At 40.0% G+C, this 19,216-nt stretch overlaps 1 protein-coding gene across 6 annotated transcripts in view; it reads left to right on the top strand.

The window, feature by feature from the left end:
* Positions 1-19,216, top strand: part of tab2 (TGF-beta activated kinase 1 (MAP3K7) binding protein 2) — a 36,159-nt gene that overhangs the window by 14,744 nt on the left and 2,199 nt on the right. For 2 of the 6 annotated variants that reach the window (XM_060831750.1, XM_060831755.1), the window contains exons 3-8: positions 7,280-7,446; positions 9,362-9,554; positions 12,814-14,410; positions 15,628-15,788; positions 16,245-16,338; positions 19,099-19,179. In XM_060831750.1, coding sequence (XP_060687733.1) covers positions 9,453-9,554; positions 12,814-14,410; positions 15,628-15,788; positions 16,245-16,338; positions 19,099-19,179 — 2,035 coding nt within the window. In that variant the 5' untranslated portion in view covers positions 7,280-7,446; positions 9,362-9,452. Of the gene's footprint in view, positions 1-7,279; positions 7,447-8,990; positions 9,096-9,361; positions 9,555-12,813; positions 14,411-15,627; positions 15,789-16,244; positions 16,339-19,098; positions 19,180-19,216 lie in introns of all 6 variants that reach the window. The other 4 variants (XM_060831751.1, XM_060831754.1, XM_060831752.1 and 1 more) reach the window with 4 other exon arrangements.

Raw genomic sequence — 19,216 nt, forward strand, 5'->3', positions numbered from 1 at the left:
TTGGCCCTGTATATCCAAATCTTTCTTTCGGATTTAGTCAGAGAGAGGGAGAAACAGATGGATGATTCACAGCAATTGGGTTTATTTTCACTCACCATTTAATTATGGAACACTGATTGCAAAAATTGTATTTATTGCAATTTATTTTTCTTAGTGGAATAATTGTCTCTGAGCTCACGATTTCAGGGTTTCTCTCCCGGCCCCAAAATAATTTTAAACTTAGTTGGAAGAGACATTTGAATCTCTGAAAAAATGTTTTGCTGGGTGTATTTTCACTAAGCTTTTAGTTTCTGGCAATTGATTGGTGTGTGCCCACATTAATCATGGCAAAACTTCAATTCTCAGGCACTGAACTGGAAAAAACTGAAATATTTGAGTTATGATCTGTAATGTACTACTTACAAAGGTTCAGGAACCAGGTTCAGTAGTAATAGATTCAAAACAGAATGTCTGTCAGGAGGGAAATAATGCATAGGGAATGAGCAGGAATCTTGGACTAAATAAATAACTTTTTCAAATAGTCTCCCAGGCTATTGGACAAATTGGTGGCTTCTTCTGCAGTAATGATTTGGAGATGCCGGTGTTGGATTGGGGTGTACAAAGTTAAAAATCACGCAACACCAGGTTATAGTACAACAGGTTTAATTGGAAGCACTAGCTTTCAGAGTGCTGCTCCTTCATCAGGTGGTTGTGGAGTACACCACCTGATGAAGGAGCAGTGCTCTGAAAGCTAGTGCTTCTAGTTAAATCTGTTGGACTATAACCTGGTGTTGTGATTTTTTAACTCTTCTGCAGTAAGGTACTTTGGGTGCGATTACTGAATTCTTTTTGACTGAAACCTAAAAACAGTGTAAACCATAAGCTTTGGTGCTTTTTTATCTGAGGTGTATAATATTATCTGTGCTTGATATAACCAACATAGGAACAAATTATTGTAAATGCTGGAATCTACTGAAAACAACAAATGCTGTAGATCACAGCGAATTAGACAGCATCCACAGAGAGGAAGAGCAAGCTAACACTTTGAGTCTAGGTGACTTTTCAGAGCTAAAGTGAAGTGTGGAGGGGACAGAAGTTTGAGAGGGGTGGTGGTAGTGGGTGTAGGGTGCTGATGGAGAAAAAATATTGATAGTTCAGATGTGAGAATGGCAGAACAATGATTTGCATGCAAATGTAGACTGGGTGACTGCTTTGCGGAATGCTTCTGGTCTACGCGCAAGCAGGACAAATGCAGACTGGTGACCGCTTTGTGGAACACCTCCAGTCTTTGTGCAAGCAGGACCCTGACTTTCCTACAGCCGATCATTTTAACACAGCATCCTGCTTGAATGCCCATGTGTCTGTCCTCCGCATACTGCAATGTTCCAGTGAATTACAGCGCAAACTGGAGGGCCAACATCTCATCTTCAAACCTTAGAGCCTTCTGGACTTAATATTGAGTTCAACACCTTTAAATTGTGAACCAACTCCCATTTCTTCTATTTCTTTTAGCTTGCTATCATGGCCCCACCCACACCCCCATTCTACTTTTCTAGTCTGGCAGGAGACACACATCTTTGCTGTGCTATTCTCACATTCCGATCACTTAATCTCTATTATTAACCTTTTTTCCTCCATCAGCATCCTACACTCTCTACCCACCCCCACTCCTCCCAAACTATATCATAAATACTGTCCCCTCTGCACTTCACTTCAGCTCTGATAAAGTGTCATCTAGACTTGGAACATTAGCTTGCTCTCTCTTTCTGACTGACATTATGATTATAGAATTGATGATAAGGCAAGCCATTCAGCGAATTTGCCACTGAAATTTCTAGGCATTGAGCTACTTTCAAAGTAGCCTAAAAAGTGCTGACCGAGTGAGGCAGTTCTGATCTTTGAAGATAGGGTCAGTTTTGATGGTGGTGAAGAATTGACCGCAACAGTAATGTGATGGTCAGGACATGGCATATTCAGCCCTGCTCTTAACTTTTTATTAGTTTCATTAATAGAATTCCAGCAAAGGAATATTTTTGAATTTTGCATTTAAATTCAACAAACAAGCATTGAAAATAAACATTGCTTTAACCCCCCATTTACAGGCTTAATTGCAGAACTTTCTCATTTCTATTCATTCATGCACCTTATGCACATAAAAATATGCACATAATCTCACTAACTATTTCACTTTTTTTCTTTTTCACATTGCTCACAATTACTGCAGAGTCATTAGTTCTTCCACAGCATTCACTCACAATGGAAAAAGCATTTTAGTTTGCCCTTAAAAATGTTTTAAAAATTCAGAACAAAGTATTATTCAGGCTCCAACATTTGGAAGACTGGCTTGTGACTATTGCCGTAAAAGAACAAATCGTAGAATGTTTGCAGCTCAGACAAGCGTACATTTGGCCCTTTAATCTCCTGTGGGCTGTCTGCCAGAATAGTTTAGCTAGTCTCACTCCTGGCCCTCTTCCTGTAGCCCTGTAAATTTCTTGAAAGCCAAGATTTAATCTGCTTCTACCAACATTTCAAGGAATGTATTTTGGAGCCTAACCACTCACTGCATTTGAAACTAAGTGTTTCCTCATGTCATCTTTTTGGCTTCTTTTGTTTTATACCCCTATCCTGTGGCTATTGACCTTTCCAGTGATGGAAAGAGTTTCTTTCTGTCTAGGTCCTTCATCATTTTGAACACCTCTAGTAAATCTCATCTCAACTTACTCTTCTCTGAGGAGATTAAACCAGCTCCTTCCATATATCTACAAAAATGGGTAATTTTTCATTCTTGTAATTTTTTTTCTGTTTTTTCCTATAAACCCTTTTTAAAGCTAGAATCACAAAATTGACACACTACTCCAACTGGGGACAACCAACGTTTAATAAAGGTTCTTAACTTTTTTTGGGTGGGGTGCAGAGTGGTAATGACATATGGCAAACTTTGTTTTAACCAGCACCTTATCAATCGACATACTTGATAAGCAGGCAAAAATCTATATACATTAAATACCTTGATGTCTGAGTATTTGTGCTGTAAATAAAGTATAACAGTGTGTATACCCACAGCATTACATTTTGATTTCTTACTGTGTTTTAATGTTGATTTTTAGGAGGTGTGTTGATGTGTTTACATAGATTTTTTTGAGGGCTATTGATGTCTCGAAGGTTTGCTTTATTATGATTGTATACTTCTTGATTATTTGGACTACTAAGTCAACCAGCATATTCCTGGTTCCATAGGTGCTGGTTCATAAAAGCTTTGCTGTATTTGTATTTTTTTTTCAGTTTGGATTTTAAAATAGTGGCATATGAGGTTAGTTGCTTTTGTGAAGCATTTTTATTTTGAAAACTAGTTTAAACAGTCATTCTGGAACTGTGACGGAATATAATATGTTGTCAAAGAGCAGAGACTGTCTGGAGTGCTAATGGAAGAATGTTTGTACTGTGGAGTGTAAAAACATTCAGGGCCATTGGCTTGTTTATAGATTCAGAATAATCAAGTCCTGACTTTAGTTTAGAAAACCTAGAGATAAATTTGAGCAACTCCGAACAGACCTGACTGGGGTTAGAAGCAAAAACAGTTTCTCTCTTTTCAAATAAAAAATAATTTAGAATAGTTCTGTAAAAGCACAGTTGCCTCAGTAGAAAAGTTCAGTTTGTGCACCTTCCAGAACAGGACTGTGTTGGTTAGAAATCCACAGTTTATGTAAAAGCTAAGAGAGTCTCTACTCTGTTTTGTACAAATTCACATCAGCAGTATACTTCGCAGTACACAGGACAGAACTGAGACAAATCAGCTATGTTACCATTTGAAGCTAAAGAATTGATAGAAACGAGAAAGAAAATAACAAAACTAGCAAATAGAAAAGAAACCAGATGCACGAGAGATTAGGATTTAAAATAGTGGAACTCTGCCCTGATTTGAGGGCTGTACAGTGCATAGTGGAAGGATGATGTGTAGTTCCTAGAGCTTCCATTTGAGCTTCCTTTGTGCTTTCTAAAAGGGCAATCCAGAAGGAAAGATAGAGAATTGAAAAGACAAGCAGCTCAAGGAAACTCTGTCATGAGCAATGAATACAGTATATTAAATAAAAAGATAAGTAAGTCAATATTTTGCCTGGAAGGAGTATTTGGGGTCTTTAGTTATTGGAAGAAGGTATCAGGCAAGTGTTGTGTCTGAAGTGCTTGTGTAGAAAAAAGCTACAGGAAGGGAATTGGTGTTGGCAATGATTGAAGAGTAGACCAGCATCTGGGGAGGGAATTGTCTTGTTGGAATACTGGAAAGGGAGGGAAAATGTGTTTGGTGGCATTACAGGGCAGATGGTGGAAATGACATGAGATGATCCATTTGAATAGTGAACTTCATGCTCATTTAATATCACAGCTATGCTATCTACTTGTATGTACACATATCCTTTTCAGTTTCCTAATTATTCCCAAGCACCCTCTTATTATCTTAGGTTCACTTTTATGTATGCTGCCACTCTTTTTCTCAAATGCTTTCTTTGTCTTTTTAACCTTTCGCCTATTAACTTCATATAGTCAGCTTAGTTCTCCTTTTGTATTAACAATGTGATATGAATGTAACAGCAGCCGCTCTTCCTGCTTCATCTTACTCAATCTCTTTTGCTAATCAGTGAACCCTGGCTTTGAGTTGCCTTTTCATTCTCTTGTCTCTCTTTCCCCCCCCCCCAAAAAAAAAGCATAGAACCCAATTTTATCCAAACTATTTCTTCTTTAAAGATGATCCGGTATGGTATGGCTTACCAAGCTTTGATTCCAGTTTATCCATCTCCTTAAGTTAGTCTCAATAGCTTCTTATCCGTAAATGATGTAAACCATATGGTACATGGGAGTGGTGGAATTTGGTGTTTGTTGGTAGGCATAGACATGGTAGACTGAAGGACCTGTTTCTATGCTGTATAATGCTTATGATCCCTGACCCCCAAGTGTTCACCAGTAATGCTTGTTTCACTTCACCAAATTCATTTCCTAGTACCAGATCCAGAAACATCTTCCTTATTGGGTCAGAAATGTAGTGCTAAAGAAAATTCTCCTAAACATGCTTCACTAGCACATTTACTGCCGGTACATCATACTATTATTGCCTCCATTATCACCAATGCTCTGTAATTTCCTTCCATATTTGCACATGCATTTTTCCCATTAGTCACTGGCCTGCAAAAGCTATCCATTAATGTAATAACACCTCTATTCCACCTTAGCTGTAACATCAGATTTGCCCTTGAATCCTGCAGGGTATTCGCTCTCTTTAGTTTCCATTAACTGCACAATAAAAGACTTGCACATACTTCCTGTTATGTAATACTTCCTATTGGGTGCCTTTTGGTCTAAAGTAAAACAGTTGCAACTCCGAACTGATTAGTTCGTGGATTTTGAGTTGGGTATGCCATTGATACAGATTGAGTAAGTATTGAGGAATGACCAGTCAGGAGAACCAAATACAGTATAGCACAAAAAGCAAAATAACTGCAGATGCCAGAAATATTCAGAAGGTCAAACAATCCCTTTATTATAGGAATTTTAATACTTCAGATATAGAATTGGACTCTAAAAGGATCCAAAAAAATTCAACCTTTTAAATGACTAAGTGTTTCCTTTGCTAGTTATTCCTTCAGCAACTGGAATTTTTAAACGCAAAGTAAGGTTTGTAACAAGGACTTCTTAAAATGTGCACACTTCACATGAAAGCTATATTACAAATTATTTTTGCACCTTTTTTGTATAAATTCAAATATTTATAATTTATGCTTTTTTTATTTGATGTTTTTGTTAAAGTAAGGAGTAGGAGTTAACCATTTAACACTTGGGACTTGTTCTGCCATTTAGTAAGATTTACCTCAGACAAACATTCCTGCATTTTCTCATATTCCTTAATCTCCTTAGTATCCAATAATGAATCCATGTATTGAAAATACACTACAACTTGGCATCTGCAGCTGCCTGGGCAGAGATTTCCAAAGGTTCATTATCTTGCAAATGAAGAAGTTTTTCCTCCGCTCAGTTCTAAATGATGGGGTGCAATTACAATGTTTAAAAGACATTTAGATACATGAATAGGAAAGGTTTGAAAGGAAATGTGTCAGGAGTAGGCAGGTGGGACTAGTTTGGGATTACGTTCGACATGGATTGGTTGGACCAAAGAGTCTGTTTCTGTGCTGTATGACTGTTATGCCTCTGTGAGGAGCATGTGTAGGGTAAATAGACAAGGTATTTTAGAGTTGTTGAAAAGATTTGTAGCTTTGGCTTTGGATGGTCATCCACAGACAAGGTCTTTTCCCCGGGGTTGGAGAGTCCAAAACTAGAGGGCATAGATTTACGGTGAGAGGGAAAGATTTAAAAGGGACATAAGGGGCGCCTTTATCACAGAGGGTGGTGTGCGTATGGAATGACCTGCCAGAAGGAGTGAAGGAGGCTGGTACAATTACAATAGTTAAAAGGAATCTGGATGGGTATATGAATGGGAAGTGCTTTGAGGGATATGAGCCAAATGCTGGCAAATGGGACTAGATTAATTTAGGATATCTGGTCAGCATGGACAAGTTGGACTGAAGGGTCATTTTCTGTGCTGTATATTTTTATGACTTAATGACTGTCATAACACTCTCTAGCTTGGGGCAACATCCTCACACCATCTACTCTGTCAAGGTCTTGAAAAATTTTATATCCATAAATGAGATCTATCTTCATTCTCGTAACTTCCCTGTGCTACTCTCGGCTTTGGCTTTATTCTGATGCACAACTCCAATTTCAGCCTTGCTATTTTGTTGAAAGGTTGGTATGAATCTTAAAGGAAGGGGTTTATATCATTTCCAACATTTGTACTTGGAGACTTCACACACCCTCAAACTTGAATTTGAATTTTATACATTTAAATAATTTGCATGTGTGCTGTGGTAAACGTTTTTAGAAATTTTTCTGTTAGTTTGTGCAAGAGTGTCTCTACATGCTGAAACACTATCTGTTTGGTTGTTTTCAAAATAACTTGAAGAAAATATAAAGACCAGATTGCAGAAACTCTATTTTGCATCAAGTGCTTTTTAAGAGTATCTGCATCCCCCTTACAACTTGACAGGCAGCAATGATCACATACTCGTCTGGTTTTATTTATATTTAGATTACAAAGAATCTATTTTCCTCACTGGAAAAATTAAATAGTGTATCTCTCTACAACAGTATTTTTGTTTGTGTCTTTTTGTAATAATTTTCAATTGAAACCAGACAATGAATTTGAATAGGTTTTCAGATCCACTTCAAAACATTTCATTCTTTTTAACTTCAGAAAGCAAGTCAAGCTGAGAGAGAGAGCTGCAGAGACAGACATTCAAATTGTTCACATTTACTGTTTGGAAACAGTGATTTGTTTTCATAAGATTTGTTTAACCAGCTGCGGTGGGTGAGTGAAACATCAATTATCAGTTGAATGAAAAACCACAGATGCCTTATGAGGTAATTCATTTTTTTGTATATTAACTTGATGAGGGGAAAAGAGGTATTGTGAGTACTTGGGGAAGTTGGTTGGTCAAGAGTCAAACTGGAGTTGAAATTTGGGTGATACTGATATTAAGAAGTTCAGATGGTGACTAATAAATATTGAGTTCCTATGAATTTGGGGCAAGTGGAAAGTTGTTGAAATTAAGAGTTGGAACGTTGGCATTAAAATTTGGGGAGATGGGTTTCTAAATTAGAGTCACAGAGCAGCAGGCAAAACTATCTCCTATTTTATATTTTTTAAGGATTTGATATTTTTTATTTGCATCATAATTGTTTTATTGCTGAAAATGTGATGCTGGAAAAGCACAGCAGGTCAGGCAGCATCCAAGGAACAGGAAATTCGACGTTTCGGGCATAAGCCCTTCATCAGGAAGCCCTTCATAATTGTTTTATTGTCAGGTTTTAAAATTAGGAGAAAGTAAGGACCGCAGATGCTGGAGGTCAGAGTGAAAACCTGTGGTGCTGGAAAAGCACAGCGGGTCAGGTAGCATCTGAGGGAACAGGAGAATCAATGTTTTGGGCATAAGCCCTTTCAGGGGTTTATGCCCGAAACATTGACTCTCCTGCTCCTCGGATGCTGCATGACCCGCTGTGATTTTCTAGCGCCATAGATTTTAAAATTAGATGACTAATGTGGAGAAATAGATTTGGGGAGTTGCAAAAGTTTAAGAACTGGGCAGGCTTCTTGGAGGAGATATTGAAGAACTATGTAAGTGCAGACCCGGGAATTTGGCTCTGGCAAAAGTGTTTATCGTTAATGATCCCTAAATGAACTGTTAAATTTAATCATGGCTAAATTTAATGATACTTCAAATCAACTTTGTTCAATCTGAGTGAATACTTAACCTTAGCATTTGGAAGGTAACAGATGGGGAACAGCTTTCAATCCTTTAACAGCACACTTGACCACATTACCCCACACATCCCTTATTAACCCTTTTTCTGTGGTTCTCTAGCTTTTGAGCCCCTCAGAATTGCTATTTGTGTCTGAACAATCAAGTATCCAGTACAGCACATCCGTCAGGTAGCATAATACCCTGAAGGATGCTTTTATTACAGATCATCTTCCTCTGCCACGACAATGCGTGCACCCCCCCCCCCACCTCCTGCAGCTCATTATGTGGTTATCACTTGCCCTACTCTGCTAACTATGTCTCTCTTGGTGTAACGTAACCATCTCATTTAAGGTGTGTTCCTGAGATTATTCTGAGATCACCCACGCTCACTTCCTGGTATGGTGATGCAGTAGCTCCAATTATGCTCAGAATCACAGAATCTTGAACTAGATGAGTTTATCTCCTCATTTTACAGCTTTGGTAGTCCCAGACAGTCATGTTTCAAGACCACTTAGCTTGCAGTTTTTGTCCAACATTACAATAAGAAACAAAAGTTTAGCTCCTTAAGGTTGTAATTCAATTTGAGATTTACCTTTATTATCTACTAATCTGTTATGAAAATTTCAATTGACCTCAACCTCAACATTTTTTTTTTGGATGGAGAGAGCTGTGGTTAGGTGGGTGATGATCGACGGATTACCTGATTTATACTGAAAGCCAACAAATGCTGGAAATCACAGTGGGTCAGGCAGCATCTGTGGAGAGAGAGTAAGCTAACGTTTCAAGTCTAGATGACTCTGCAGAGCTCGGATAATCTGAATAATTTGCTCTTGATTTAAGCTGTCCTATATGTGAACTCAATGTGCCTTTCTACTGCAATAATGTACGTGTAATAAGCTAAGTAGCATCCTATATTGCTGTTAATCCATGAAGTTTGCACAGATTCATAATAGTCTAAATTACTAGCTTAAACTGTCAAAGGTGAGTTCACATGTTTCTAGTATTTAGAAACTGATTAAACCACTTTCTTTTAGAAAATGCCTGATGGGACACGAGAGCTTTGCTGTGATTAAGGCTTGCACCTTTGAGCCAACACAGTGCCACACTTGACAAGGCAGAATACGAATGGCCCAGGCAAGTCAACAAATTGATATTCAGGTTCTGCATGACCTGCAGCAAAAGTTCCCTGAAGTACCTGAGTGTGTTGTCTCCCACTGTATCCTGCAGGTAAGATGCTATAAAATCAAAAAACACTGATTTCCATAATCTTATAATTGTAGTTATTGATCAATGATGTGAGACCTTGGGGAGACAGGCCGTCTATTTGCGGAATGTTTCCGGGAACACCTCTGGTACACCCGCACCAACCAACCCAACCGCCCCGTGGCTGAACACTTTAGCTCCCCCTCCCACTCCACCAATCACATGCAGGTCCTTGGCCTCCTCCATCGCCAGACCCTGGCCACACGATGCCTGGAGGAAGAGCACCTCATCTTTTTGCCTAGGAACTCTCCAACCACACGGGATGAATGTAGATTTCTCCAGCGTCCTCATTCCCTCCCCCTTATCTCAGTCCCAACCCTCAGATTAAGCACCGCCCTCTTGACCTGCAATCATCTTCCCGACCTCTCCGCTCCCACCCCCTCTCCGGCCTATCACCCTCACTCTCACCTCCTTCCACCTATCATATTCCCAGTGCCCCTCCCCTACCTTTTATCTCAGCCTACTTGGCACACCAGCCTCATTCCTGAAGAAGGGCTTATGCCCGAAACATCGATTCTCCTGCCCCTCAGAAGATGCCTGGCCTGCTGTGTTTTTCCAGCACCACATTTTTCAACAGTGATGTGAGAACCAATGCATTTTACTTGCAGACCCTAATAAACCTTATTCATCATGGCAATGTTTGTTTGTAAAACTATAGTAGGTTTATTCACAATACACTCTCACACCACTTCTAAGATTGCCCTAAACTTCTTTCTGTCCCTCATATCCCATCATTTCCATCTTCACCCCACATTGCCTGATCTACACCCACTCTCCACCTGAATCCTGCCTCTCTCTCCTTCTTCCCCTTCACTTGTTCCTCTCCTCACTTCCCCTGTCTCCCTGATTCTCACCACCTCTCTCTTCCCCTGGTCCCATGCTCACCTCTCTCCATTTCCCCTTATACAGCCTCTTCTTTACCTTGAATTCTCCTAATGACCTCTTCTCTCACTCTCCCATCAATCCACTTGTCCCAACCTACCCAGCCTCTTCTATCCTTTCTACCCCACCTCTCTTTCCTCCTTTCCCTCCTTCCTTCTGTCCTTCCTTCAGACCCCCCAACTCCCTCCCTCTTTCACCCACCCTAACTCTCTCCGTCCTCACTTCCCTTCTTCATCTGTGACCCCCATCCCTTATTATGAACTGTACACATATTCACAACCACTAACCTAACATAATCAGGTGAATTGACATTTGGAAAGCTGAAGGGTGAAATTGAGAGCTGAAATTTTGAAGTAGTTTGAACAATGTGTTTTTTTTTCTTCTTTTGGAATTTAAATAACTTTGTATTAATATTTAAATGAACAAATTTGCATTTTCCCACATTATAATTCTATTCTACTTTAATATGAAGTGGCAAAAAGTTGGGGAAATAAAATTATAATATGGGAAAATGCAAATTTGTTTATTTTGGAAAGGGGAACAAAAGAACAGAATATTATTTAAATGGAGAAAAACTGCAGAAAGCTGCAACACAGAGGGACTTGGAGGTACCTCTGCACAAACACAAAGGTAGCACAGAAGTGTAGCAGGTAATCTGAAAGGCTAATGGAATGTTGGCCCTTATTTCAAGTGGTTTAAAATATGAGTAGAAAAGTCTTACTGCAACTGTACAAGGTGCTGATGAGACCAGATCTGGAGTACTGTGAGCAGCTCTGATCCCCTCATTGGAGGAAAGATATAATTTTATTGTAGGCAGTTCAGAGAAGGTTCACTACGCTGATCCTTCCTTCCTATGGAGAAAGTGAGGACTGCAGATGCTGGAGGTCAGAGTCGAGAAGTGTGGCGCTGGAAAAGCACAGCAGGTCAGGCAGCATCCAAGGAGCAAGAGAATCGATATTACGGGCATAAGCCCTTCATCAGGAATGGGAGAAGGGGTGGGAGGGGATTGCGGGTGGGAAGGGGGCTGAGAGATAAATAGGAATGTGGGGTTGGGGGTGGGGAAGGTAGCTGGGAAGACAATAAGTAGATGGAGGTGGGGATGATGGTGATAGGGTGAAGCAGCTAGGTAGGAAGGAAGATGGACAGATAGGACAGTTCAAGAGGGCAATTCTGAGGTGAAGGGAGGGGAGATGAGGAAACTGGTGAAATTAACATTGATGCCGTGAGGTTGGAGGGTCCCTAGGCAGAAGATGAGGCATTCTTCCTCCAGGTATCGAGTGGCTGTGGAGGACGCCCAGGACTTGCGTGTCCTTGACGAAGTGGGAGGGTGAGTTGAAGTGGTTGGCCACAGGATGATGGGGTTGTTTGGTGCATGTGTCCCAGAGATCTTCCCTCAAATGTTCTGCTAGTTGACGTCCTGGCTCCCCAATGTAGAGGAGACTACATTGATAGTAATGGACACCGTAGATGAGGTGTTTCGATGTGCAGGAAAATCTCTGCCGGATGTGGAACCAAATGGCATCAATGTCGATTTCATTAGTTTCCTCATCTCCCCTCCCCCCCACTTCATTCTGGATCCAACTCTCCAACTCTGCACCACCCTCTTGAACTGTTCATCTTCCTTCCTACCTACCCGCTTCACCCTCTCCTCCAACCTATCACCATCACCTTTCCCCACCTCCACCCACCTATTTATCTCTCAGCTTCCCCATCACCACCCCTGATGAAAGGCTTATGCCCGAAACTCCAATTCTCCTGCTCCTCTGATGTTGCCTGATCTGTGCTTTTGCAGTGCCACACTTTTCGGCTCTGATCCTTACTATGGAGGGATTGTCTAATGAGGAAAGACTAAACAGGCTGAGACTCTACTCACTGGAGTTTAAAAGAATGAGGGGTGATCTCATTGAGAGATAGAATTCTTAAAGGGCTTGACAGGGTAAATGCTGAGAGGATGATTCTCCTCACAGTCGAGTCTATGAACAAAGGGCATGGTCCTCATAATAAACAGACACAAATTTAGGACAGAGATGAGGAGGAATTTCTTCTCTAAAAGTGCTATAAGTCTTTGCAACTCTGCCACAGAAAGCTGTGGGCAACAGATTCTGTGTGTATATTTAAGGCTGAGATAGATTCTTGATCAGTAGGGGAATCAAGAGTTATGGGGAAAGGGCAGTAAAGTGGGTTTGAGGAATGTTGAATCAGTGATGATTCTATTGAACAGCAGAGCAGACTCGGACAGCCAAACAGCCTGTTCCTGTTCCAATTTCTTATGGTCTTGTGGTCTTACTAATTGGCTGCATTAATTTGTTTCCTAATTTTCTGTTGCTGTTTTGTTTTCTAGAACGGTAACAATTTGGATGCTTGCTGTAAGTTCTTGTCTCAAGAAAGCACCAAATATCTTTATGGAGAAGGGGACCTGAATTTTTTGGATGAGTCCAGCATTTCTGGACTTCACAATCACATGTCTGAACTAAATCTAGATGTCCAGTCCCAGAATGTGTATCAGCACTGGAAGGAAAGGAGTCAATTGAATGGAAACAGAACTGTGCCTCATGGTGTCAGTGATGGAGCACTTCCAACTGCTCTAACTAGCTATGAGCCTACACAGCAACCACAGGTAACACCAACACAGTTGGCTGCAGGCTTGAATATGTTTGGAACCATGGACATGAGTCGCAGCCCTTCTTCAACGCAGCAACTTGGACTTCTTCAACCATTGGGCTCTAAGGGAATATCGAGTACAGCCCAACAAATGCCTAGGTTCAACCCAATTACTGTCACTCTAGCTCCCAACCTTCAGACTGGCCATAACACACCTACATCTTTGCACATACGAGGTGTGCCTCCACCTGTACTTAATAGCCCCCAAGGTAATTCTATCTACATTAGGCCTTACGTGACAACACAAAGCAGTTCAAACCGCCAGATGTCACAGCAGCCTGGCTGGATAGCTGGGCAAAATACCAGCACTCCTCAGTACAGTCATAATCAACAACAGCAGCTCTTCCAAGTTCCACAGTACTCACAACCGCAGCAGATGGAACAAGTGGCAGGTTTCTGTGCTCCTGTTACTTCACAATGTGGTTCAGCATATACCTCATCCCAACAGTCTGTGCACCCAGGCCAACAAAATCACCAGACGTCTCATGTGTACATGCCTATCAGCTCCCCCACAACGTCTCAAGTTCCTCCTTATCAGTCCTCAAATAATGCACATCCTTCAATTTACAGTCAATATAACATTCAGAACATCTCAACAGGGTCACGGAAAAACCAAATTGAGATCAAACTTGAATCACCACAGAGGAGTAATGCAACAATGCTGCGTCCCTCCAACTCTCGCACAGCTCCTTCACCTTCCATTAGCAGCCAGTCGGGAGGTAGGAGTCAACCCACAGTTTACATTTCTGCAAGCCCCCCATCATGTGAGGAGATGGTTGGACGCAACCAGCCGAAGCTCTATATCTCGGCCAATTCTACATCCGGTGATGAGCCGGGTCTGCGAAATCAGCCCACTGTGTACATATCAGCAAACCCAGGTTCAGCATCTTCCTCCCGAAGTGCTGCAGGACAGATTAGCATGGGTTCACAGCAGGGTGCTTTCATTCAACCCGCCTACATCCGTCATCACCCACCCAAGAGTCGGAGCGCAGGCAATTGCAATACTGCCACTTCTCCTAGAGTGGTGGTCACCCAACCCAATACCAAGTACACTTTTAAGATTACAGTTTCACCAAATAAGCCACCTGCCATTTCCCCTGGGGTTGCATCACCAACATTTGAACCTTCTAATCTCTTAAGCCTACCCGATCATTATGTGGAGCCTGAACCTGTCCAGCATTTGCAACTAGCAACTGATCCTGCTTCAACTCGCGACAATCGAATCAGTGAGATGCGAAGGATGAGTGCAGGATCTGATGATGCTGCCTATACAGAAGGTACTGAGAATTTTTAGAAGTTTGTCTTTTTCAAGTTTTAATTCTTCTTGTTTCAGCCAGTGACTATCACAATGGATTTCTTTTCAATAGGTTAAAACTGAAAGGCAATAGATTGCATGCTGATGCTATTGTATTCCTTGCAAAGGGTAATAGATTTCTGCAAGGAGTTGATGAATGGAAAATTGTCCTGTATGGTAAAATTTGGAGTATGGTAAAATCTGCTTGGGATGAGCAATAACTTTAGTCTTTTTAGGTGAAGATGTCAATGAGTGACTCCTCACGACTTTATATAGTTCTGTTTTTTGCCATACTGTCTTGCCTTGCCAGCTGTATAGTGGGACAGCAAAGTTACTGAAATATACAGAGTATGAATAGTACAAACTTAAAACTAATTTTTTCAGAAAATTAAATTGCTGTATTAAGTGTTTTATTTACGGTACAGTATTGAAGCTTGATGTGATGCTGTACTGTAATCCTGCTGTACACCAAGATTATATGGCTACTCCTATTATACTCCTGTTAATATTTCAGCATGCCTACTGAACACCTGCTGTAACTAATTTTGCAGAAGTCCTTCCGTTCTCCATATTGTAATGGCAGAATTATGCTGCTTCTCATAATATTTTGAGTACTGAAATCCCTGCACTGCGTATTCTATCACTGCTACAGATTGGCGTTAGGATTGATTGGTTAATATGTGAAGATAATAGTTCAAACTTCAGAGTTTAGGTTTGATGATTCAGAATGTGATATAGTTGCTGTAAAGATTGTGACTTAAAATTGAATCAAGCATAAAAGTAAGGCATTAATATTAATCTAAATATACTAGAAAAGGCAAAGAGAAGAAGTAACTTGGCCCTGGCTCATTTGAATGAATTGACATGTAAAGTTGAAAATGGCAAAGGTTTGCTGCTACTATTAACATTTACATGATGTGCAAAACAATATTTTGTACTTTTGAAATCATTTTTATTGTACCAGTTTGTCTTTAGCAACACTTTTTCTCCTCAAAATAATGGTAATTTGAAAGAAACTAATACCAAGTATTGGATGTACATTAAGATAAACCTATTGATTGAAGTAATTAAAAACCAAGAAAAGTCTGACCAAATAAAAAGGATTTTAAAAATTTTGCGCTTGATTCATTATGTTGTACAGAATTATATTTTGTCCGCTACCCAATGGTCTGTAAGTTGATTTGCTGATATGCTTTTCAGCTTTACTAGTGCATCAGAAGGCCAGAATGGATCGACTCCGTCGAGAACTTGAGCTGGAGAAAAGAAAGCTAGACAAACTGAAAAGTGAAGTTAATCAGATGGAAAGTGACCTTACCCAAAGACGCATGAAACGATCAAATTCGGCCTCCCAAATCCCATCGGTACGATTAACAATTCAATAATACTTTCCAAATTTACTTGCCTTCATTTAAATCTGAGCTGTTCACATTGGTTTATGTAATACAAAATAACATTTTAAATAATTTTGTTTTAAGTTCATGCTGTAAAGGTGTCACTTGTTCAATCTTACAGTTGTATTCGGTGCTGAGAATTCCTGAAAAGTGGGGTACCATAATTTGGTAAACACAGATTTTAATTAAAGTTAGTAGGGACCTTAACTTAACAATCATTGGATTCCCTTGGTAAATGTTCAAGTTAGCCATCAGTGCATAGTAAAATAGTGACATTTCAAACTTTGTTTTTGCCTTATAAAACTGCAAGTACGCAGTAATTTGAATTAAGTACGGTAAATGATCTAAGACATTAAAACTATCATCTGATATCATGGATATTTGTTGTCTTTGGAGTTGCTGAGATAATGCACCTTGGTCTTTCAGTTAGAGGAAATGCAGCAGCTGAGAAGCAGCAACCGCCAGCTGCAGATCGATATAGACTGCATAACAAAAGAGATTGACCTGTTTCAAGCTAAAGGTATGTATAATTTCAAATAAATTGAAGCCATTAATCTGGTGTACTAACCAGTTTTCTTTATAAATAGCTTAATTATATTTTTTTCAGAAATGTCCACTAGCCGGTAAGCAACATCTTGTTGTCTCTGTCTCCTGAAAGGCTCTGTTTGCTGGATGTTCAGAGACTGGCTTTCCTCACATCTTTGTCTCTTTATTTTAATATCCTTTTATTGCGACTGTTGACTTCTCCTTTCAATGAAGGATGAAGAGAGCGAGCTGCACAAGAGACAAGAGGTAGAAGGATGTCACTTTCCTGAAGTGGTGGAGGATGGACTTTTAAGGAAATCATGAGATTAGGAATCAGCCAGAAAAATGGAGTTGCGTTTGAAGAATAGTAGAGTAGGTTGGAGAGGGAGGTGATGGTTTAATGCTGTTATAGCAAGATTACTAATCCAGAAACCTAAGTTTCATGGGATTCCAGACCAACAACTTGGTTGAATTGTAACTGCCTTCTGGGTAATTGGGGTTGATCTTGTCAGTGGCATCCATATCCCATGAATAATTTTTTTTTACAAAAATCACTCCTTATCCTGTCCTGCTACCTTTCAATGATTTATACAACTCCAAGCTTGATTCCTGCACCCCTTTTATTATAATGTTTATTTTGTTATTTTTCTGCAGTCTTTCTACCAAAATGAATCACTTCACATTTCTCTGCATTAGGTTTCATTAGCCACTTGTCTATCCATTCCACCAGCTTGTCAGAGCTTTTGAAGATCTCCCCAGGATTCACAAAAGTTCTGTATCATATGCCAAATTTGAAATTGTATTCTGTACACTGAGGGCTAGATCATTAGTATATATTAGGAAGAGCAGGAGTCCGACCATCAGTCGCTGGGGAGCTCCACTATAATCCTTCCGCTCATCTGAAAAAAGCTGTTTCTTCTTTGCTTCTTTTGACAGCCAAGTTTTTATCACTGTTGTCACTTTGTTTTTATTCCACGTACTTTATCTTTGTTCTCTTTGTTATTGTGCATTGTTGTCAGCAATCACTTGCTAACGAGTATGAATGTCCACTGAGGAAATTCTGTATCACTGATCTTGGGTGCTGTGGTTCCTTGTGTGGCTGATGAGTTTGATTCTAGATCCATATCAGGTGTTTCCTGGAAGTGAGATTGGAGGTTGCTGTTTCAAAGTTGCTGTTGTAAAATACCTTTATCTGATGCTTTTTTGGAAGTCCTTGTAAAGTATTAACTACATTAATCTTGTCTGATACCGCAACCTGCATTTGCTCAAGCAAGTCTCAATTTATTTCCCAAATTATTTTTCCAGAAACTTCCCTACCACTGAGGCTCAATTGACTGGCCTCTAGTTGCTTGGCTTATCTTTACACTATTATTCTCAATAGGTATAACATTTGCAGTTCTCAAGTTTGCTAGTACTACCCTGAAGGAAAATTACAAATTGCCTCCACAATTTCCACTTTCACTTTTTTCTCTTTAAGGCATTTCATTCAGTCCTTAAACCTTTAAGTACAGGTAGTTCTTGGGCGACATGCATTCTGGCAGAGCAATTTGCTTGTAACATCGCTGAGGAATAAGGAATGGTATTTTCGAGCAGTCTTACCTTTTGTTTGCAGTCGCGATTCCAGCAATGATTGTTTCCCGTGTTTTGTTCTGTGCACGGGCTGATCTCCGCACGTTTCTGTACATGCACGGATGTCACTTGCCAACAGAGCAGCTTTCTGTGAGAGGTGCTGTGCAGAGAGAGCTTTCTGAGAGAGATACATTGAGCAGCTTCCTAGATTACCCCTTTTTTTTGAAAAAATGGAAGGGTCTAATGATAAGCATGTTAGCAAGAAGCGTCTTAGTGATAAAGTTGTGGGTGGTGAACACAAAAAGGCTTTAACACTGGAAGAGAAGCTAGATATTATAAAGTGTTTTGAGTGTCAGGAGAGAATATGTGACATCGGAATGAGGGAGTATACCTATGATCACCCTCTGTCCCTGCATTAACTATTTTTTAAATGTACTATTAATTTTATTTTTGTTAAATATGGTGTATACTTTCATTCAGGCTACTATAGTTTGTTAGACATTTGGGTGATTTTTGAGCAATCGTAAGTGATATATTTTGTTGGTTTTCCCATAGTTTTTCCTACTTTTCCCATAGACCCCAGTATTTATATTAAGCAAGTTTTGCTGGAACGCAACTATGGCATTATAGGAGAACTAGCTTTACAAGCAGTCTAATATCACCTCCGTATCAACTTCAAATCCTTCTTGTATCTGAACTAACTCGTCTTCTTTCAGTATGAGCTGAACAGTGTCTTCCTTAATTAAGAGAAATGCACGGTATTACGTTGTTATTATCAAAATCTTGTCCCTGTCCCAACACACATCCCCTTTTCAGTCCCTAATTGGCTGCCCTCTTATTGCACTTGCACTGTATGTCTTTAGAACATTTTCAATTCCCTTTGTAAGCTACCAGTGTAATTTCTTCCTTGGCCTGCTGTTTCTTATATTAGCCACCTGACATTATCTTAAGCACATTATTTTTGCTGTACCCCTCCCCTTATTGGGAATATGCTTTGACTGTTTTCGACTGTACCTTTAAAGGCAGCCCATTGTTCAGTTAGTTTTTAAGCTGCTAAGTTTTTATTCCCAATTTATCTGAGCCAGATTCGTTCAACATGATACTTGGGTTATTGAATATTTAATTCTGTTCCTAGATGTTCCAACTTGAAGCACTGTGTGATATAACCCATTATCTCTCTTTGCAGGACCACACTTTAACCCCAGTGCTATCCACAACTTTTACGATAACATGGGATTTCGAGGTCCTGTGCCACCTAAACCGAAAGGTAGTAGAGCCACTCTAAATGAACTTAGTGGAACTTG

This window comes from Hemiscyllium ocellatum, chromosome 10 (genome assembly GCF_020745735.1).
Source record: "Hemiscyllium ocellatum isolate sHemOce1 chromosome 10, sHemOce1.pat.X.cur, whole genome shotgun sequence".
NCBI lineage: Eukaryota > Metazoa > Chordata > Chondrichthyes > Orectolobiformes > Hemiscylliidae > Hemiscyllium > Hemiscyllium ocellatum.